This window comes from Oncorhynchus kisutch, linkage group LG18 (genome assembly GCF_002021735.2).
Source record: "Oncorhynchus kisutch isolate 150728-3 linkage group LG18, Okis_V2, whole genome shotgun sequence".
In the NCBI taxonomy this organism is placed as follows: Eukaryota; Metazoa; Chordata; class Actinopteri; order Salmoniformes; family Salmonidae; genus Oncorhynchus; species Oncorhynchus kisutch.
Window position 1 is genome coordinate 43978571 of NC_034191.2, and position 6130 is coordinate 43984700.

At 39.0% G+C, this 6130-nt stretch overlaps 1 protein-coding gene across 1 annotated transcript; it reads left to right on the plus strand.

Moving 5' to 3' along the window:
- Positions 1 to 717: 717 nt before the first annotated feature.
- LOC116354698 (transcobalamin-1-like) lies at positions 718 to 2214 on the plus strand. The gene is made up of 4 exons (XM_031795256.1): positions 718 to 853; positions 940 to 1084; positions 1365 to 1504; positions 1890 to 2214. Exons 1-4 carry the CDS (start codon positions 784 to 786, stop codon positions 1949 to 1951), a joined length of 417 nt encoding a protein of 138 aa, XP_031651116.1. The 5' UTR covers positions 718 to 783; the 3' UTR covers positions 1952 to 2214.
- The last annotated feature ends 3916 nt before the right edge of the window (positions 2215 to 6130 follow it).

Sequence of the window (6130 nt, forward strand, 5' to 3'; positions counted from 1 at the left end):
GGAAAATGTTTGTTTTCCCCAATTTTTGGTTGAGGGGAATTCCTTATGACATGAATACGGACTCTGAGAATAACAATGGAGCTTCTATTACAGTATTATGTTTTTGTGAATATTTTGAACACAAGGAAAACAAAGAAGGTTGATAGTCAGTGACTCAACTTTTCAAAGATTTCTGATTTAATGTTACCCATTCTCAGTCTATGTTGTCTGAAGCTGAAGGTTTAATGTATCCTTTGTTCACAGACCTTAGCCTTTTCAGGACCATAAGGAAGTTTTGGTTGGGGTCCCCACCCCACTTCAGGACCTTCGCTGTTGGGCTAGTCACTGCACAAGATTTTTTACTTTGGTAGAGCTCTTTGAAAAAAATGTGCGAATATAAAAGCTCAGACACACTGGTAGGATTGTCAAATGTTTATCTGCTGACAAACATTTGTGGAATGTTAACTAAAGAGACTGGTACTCAGGCTACTATAGGTCGGTACAATAAGTAAACTATGAAAGTTGAATACAAGGTCATTGTGGTCAAGTTGACCTTTTAAAGTCCCCTGAAACAGTTGACTGATGGTGATACATACAAGATATGACACAAACTAAATGTTGAGTTTGGCAGTACAAAACGTACAGGTCAAGCACGACGGCAAGAGAAAGGAAAGAAATCAGATTATTTTCAGTCTAGCCAGCATGTTGCCAAGATAAAGAAAATGCACTCACTAAAGGAGTGGTTACAAGTTTTAATATAAAAAGGAGTGATTGCATCACTGTACACTTCCAACTGAATACAGGATGAGTTTAATCATGGCATCTTTTCTCTCTACAGCTCTGCTGTTGCTGGTTCCTGGGATCCTGACTGAAAGTAATGTGGAATATATGTACATCTCTTTAATGTTCTCTTTATAACCTATTCAGTGTAGTTAATTGTTAATTACAATTTTATTACAGAGGACCATGGCTCAAAACCCATCAATTTGACGGTAGTCAACAACATCTCCGATGCACCCAATGAGACCTACAGTACTGACATTGTGTACAGAGGGATCCTACTTGGTGCCATGAGGAGACTGCAGCAGACCAATGCAGACTTCAAGTGAGTAGACATTTAGATTCCATTGTCTGATTTTCTAGAATAGCTCATTTATGCAATACAGATGTTACAGTTTGAGCAATAGTTTCTATGCCAATTTACAGACAATGTTCTGTAGTTCAATGTGTGATTTATTGCATGGCAAGGAATGGTACGTCATTTTCATGTTTTCAATGTCTAAAGTAATGGTGGTATTCTTGCTTTTGGAATGGGTAAGGTGTATTATAATTGGCAGATGGTGTGTCAAAGATTTTATGTTTGTCAGTGATCATTGTTCTTCCAGGTTTACCTACACAGAGGACCTCAACTATGGTCCTTTCCTGGAGAGTGTGAATGGTGTTGCTGGGGACAATGCTGAGCACACTTACTGGGAGCTCCTTGTTCAGACTGGGAAGAATGGATCTGTGATCAGACCTGACGTGGGCGAGTCATGATTTAGAATATCTCTCTCTCTCTCTCTTTCTACAGAATTAAGGGCAAAAGCAAGTGTTATTTACAACCTTTTTGTCACATTAATTGTGCACATACTGTAAACACAAAATGAGCACACTTACTGGGAGCTCCTTGTTCCGACTGGGAAGAATGGACCCGTGATCAGACCTGATGTGGGTGGTAGTAGTAGTGAGGAGTAGTAGTCTCACACTCACAATGCTAAGACTGTGTTTAGAACTCTCTCTCTCTCTCTCTCTCAGAGAGCAAAGCTTTTGCATTAAGCGGAAAAGCTAGTGTTATTTACAATGTATTTGTCACATGAATTGTGCACATTACTGTTAACACAAAATGACCGATTTGGACCTTGTTTTCACAGGTATTGGCTGTTACATCCCTGAACTAAATGACCACATCATCCTGAATTTTACAAAATGGTGAACAGTCAGAAGAAGCGCCTGACTGATACTGGTTCATGATTTGAAAAAGTGCTGTTGTCATAAATTGCACATTGGCCATTACTACCTTAGTTTTTTCCTGTTAAGACTGTTTAGAATGAAAAATAGAGTTTCCCCATGATACTGTTATATACCCAAACTACTGTAAAATAACATTCCATTTGTAATTACTGTGTCAAAGGTTAATAAAGTACAAGTAGCTTTGGAGTACCACTTGTACGGGGAAATAAAATGACTGCAACAGTATACCTGTACGCGCACGCACACAATCATTTCAGAAATGACTGTACATATTCTTTACACTCATGTGTGCGTGTATATATATTTTCACCCCAAAAAGTTGCTATCTAGAACCTAAAAGGGTTTTTCGTCTGTCCCAAAATTCACCTTGCGGCCCAGTGACGACAGCAAAAATGGGTGTTAATACGATTCCAATGGAGTTTCCCATCTCCTCGAAAGTATCTCTGTGAAATGTACTCTGCTGTCGTTCTTGGCAGAGACGAACTGCAAGTTGAACTCTGTGAGACTCCTAAGTTGATAGTGCAGTTGGTTTAGCTGATTTTACAGCTTGCTAGCTAGTTCACATGATTTGGACGTTGGTATTACTGTGTGCATTAGTGGTGCATGGTGAAAATCACTGGGGAATTAAAGCCAGGAAAAACAATTGCCATATTACATCCGATGTGTTGTGATAATTGTGTTGTTTGCTCTATAACCTGTTAGTTCATATGCCTTGCCACCTTGATATATAGGCCCAAAGGCCAAGACAATGAGAAGACAGTGGCAGAATATGTTCGACCACATTTGTTTCATTACAAAACCGGAGAGCAACATCTGTCCGGTGAAGCCTCCAAAACATATTGCATGTAACAAACAGTTACACGGCCTACAGCATGGTCAAGCAAGTTAATGTTTCCGCCATTTTCACACTACTGAACAACTATTGATTTAGAACCACGGAGAGTTACTTCAAGTTGCAAAGAAAACAGGAGCTGCCTCCACTATTCCAGCAACATTTCAACTTCATAATTTCAACAACATCTAATCACCTATGCTTAGTCGAATACAGTGACATCTAAAAGATACCAACAACTATTTAGTCCAATCAACATAAGCTAAATATGATGTGGCTGTCCATTGTACTGATTTATGTGTGTGTGTTCATGCGTGAAAGTAGAAAAAACATGATTTGCCCTACCAGCAGAGAAATGCCGATGCCATCCTCTTATTTCATGTTGCCTAAACGGTCTACGACTGTCATACAGTACTCATGTTTAGTTTTGTTGTCCTAGGCTACCTTGCTAAAATGCTTGCTCGCTAGCCCAACTTCCTTTTATGGGCAACGATGCGCCAGACCAGCTAGCTAACATTAGCATACAGTGGTTGCTCAACGAAGAGGTCATTTGTGGTTTAGTACGGTACCCTTTCTCCCCTCGTCATTGCTTCAGACCAGCCAGCACAAGGGGGAGTTAGAGCACTGATTATGCTTTTGGGTCCCAAGGCACTAATGTGTCTCTAACTGACAATGAATGAGCGACATAAACCAAATAGAAACGGATAATTGTGCACGACTTCAAAATTGAATTTCAATGAACTGAATGATGAGGATGAAGAAGGTGATTGAATTTAGAACAATAGTGTAAGAATTGCTATTCCTCTGTCCTGCATGCGCACCCCCAGAAAAATACACTTATTTTTTTGTTTCTACTCGTCAGTATTACTTACTAAAACTGTTGTTACGCTAAGGTTTTTATTCCAAGAGAAACTAAAATGTTCAATTATATTCCATGATATTCTTAATGACTATTCTTAATGACTGATATTCTTAATGACTGAATATAGGCAAGGGATGTCTGCTAAATAATCAAGTTGATGGCGCAGTCATATGGCCTCAGCACCTACATAAAGCTGAGTGACTCACTCATTCATGGCTTTGGATCAACATTTAAAAAGTAGCAACATTCTTTCTGATAGTCTTTAATAAAGAAATGTTTTGGTTATCCTGACCTGGACACCATGTTTTATAATCGCCCATTGTGGGCTATTAGCAGGACAGTAGACGCTTGGCAACACTTCTCTGTATTTTGATACTTTGCGCAAGGCAATTGATCAGCATTGTGGATGGGGCCTCCTGAGTGTCGCAGGGGTCTAAGACACTGCATCTCAGTGCAAACTGCGTTGCTACAGATGCTGGTTCCATACCTGTGCCGGCAGCGACCGGGTGACCCATGAGCTGATTGTGGGCTTTTGGTTTCTCTCCCTCTAAAAACAGAAATAAATCATTCTAAATAACAAACTGGCTGTATTTACAAATTAGTAAGAATGTCTCATTCCATGTTCAATAATGGCCTTTTTCTCGCTCACTTAGCTTATTTGAAAACGAAATCATCTCCAAAATAGTGTTATTTTTTAAACAAAGCAATTATTATTATTATTAATTAATTAAGCCTTAAGCCTTAATTAATTTAGAATGATATAAAAGCCCCTTAGATATTCTCATAGATCAATCAGCTCATTTTGAACTGCGGCCTCATCCAGCGAGTGTATAGTTTTCTTAGCAAGTGAGGAGTATTCTCCACCTAGGCGGACTGTGAGAGGATCACGTACAAACGCAATGATATCCAAGAGGCTGATCCGTCTTCAAATCTGGTGGATAAGTTCCTAATTAAAGCCTCAAATTCTCCACGACTGTTTCCCTCTTCCTTGTAACTGCAGATTTAACCCGCACATTTTTTTTCTAATAATAATAATTTGGGAAAGAAATCTCAGATTTTATAGGGCCCCATTAGAGTTGTTTAACCATTATTTTACCAGATATATTGACAGAAAGCAACATAGTTCACTACTTTCTCTTGTAGGCTACACTAAGGACCCAGGGTAGAGTTAGAGGAGAAGCATTTGCCTATTTGAAAGCTAGAAGAAAAATTGTTGCTTGCGACATGTTTAAGTTAGCTCTCATGCTAGAAAGGTTTGGAGACAACTATTCTAGGAGCTGATCCGTCATCAGTATTGTGAAATAATTATAATGTTAAGGAAAGATTTTAATGGAGAAATCTGAGAGCAGCGCTCCCTTTCTTTTGATCCTATCAGTATCGACACATCCTCCAAAGACACACTTAGCAACCGTTCTCTCAGTGTGGTGTTTTGGGAAAGGCATGTTACATCATCAGCCGTTGAAGCAAAGATGCATCGTTAAACACTCTTAAGCCTGAGTTCCATTGCTATCGGGAAACCGGGCCCTGGCTGCTAGCTAGCACTCAATCACGTGGCTAACGTTAACGCCGTCATGTAAAGGGGCATGAGTGAATCCCTATATCAGGAGTATCAATCCAACTACTATGTGAGAAGGTCCAGTGACACGCTGGACCTTTTCCTAGGTGACAAAGGTTCGGATTGATATTGGCGCTGTGGTACACCCGCAATTCTATCTGCTAAATATGTGTGTGACCAATGAAATTTGATTTTGATTTGATTTTAGTAACAAACATAGTCGTCTACGACTTAGGAAACATGTTGCTATATAAAATGTACATAAAATACATTAAATGAGACTAAGATTTTGAATTGCAACTTATTTTGAATGTAAACGTGCAACATTGCATCAGCATTGCTGAAGAACAAAACTGGTTGCATAATTGTCTATGCAAAAAGTGCACTGTACATGTGCCTTGAATGACAAAAAAAATATTTCAATAAAATAAAGTGCATGTTTTCTGGAAACAAAGGAGAATTGAACAAAAATAATCACCTGAATGCACAGAACGTCACTGTGGGCCATTAAATATTAATGTATAAGTCACTCTGGCCCTTGCCCTGCATTAATGAGAGAAATGACACTTTCTGTCTCCTGACAATAATTTGGCACAAATGGTGTGAGAGAAACAATGAGACACTGGTGCAGGTGTTTATTGGTGAGGCACTCCTTTTGCCCCATCTCTTTTAACCATACAGTTTTTCAGGTCCTCATCAATTCATGAAGCCTTACCAGTTCTAACAGTCAGTTTCTTAACAGGTGCATGTTTATCAATAATTGGAAGAAGCAATTTCATAAATTCATCAAGTGCAGTGTCTGGATGCTCCTCATTAATCACATCAGACCATCAAATCTTTTTTAACATCATCCACATAAGTCACAGCAACATTTTTGTATGATCTCTTATAC

What these genes read in the sequence shown, in the direction of transcription:
- LOC116354698 (XM_031795256.1), top strand. Translation starts at nt 784, where the DNA reads ATGAGTTTAATCATGGCATCTTTTCTCTCTACAGCTCTGCTGTTGCTG. An exon ending in TCCTGGGATCCTGACTGAAA is followed by an intron (nt 854 to 939) that starts GTAATGTGGAAT and finishes ATTTTATTACAG; the next exon opens with AGGACCATGGCTCAAAACCC. An exon ending in TGTGATCAGACCTGACGTGG is followed by an intron (nt 1,505 to 1,889) that starts GCGAGTCATGAT and finishes TTGTTTTCACAG; the next exon opens with GTATTGGCTGTTACATCCCT.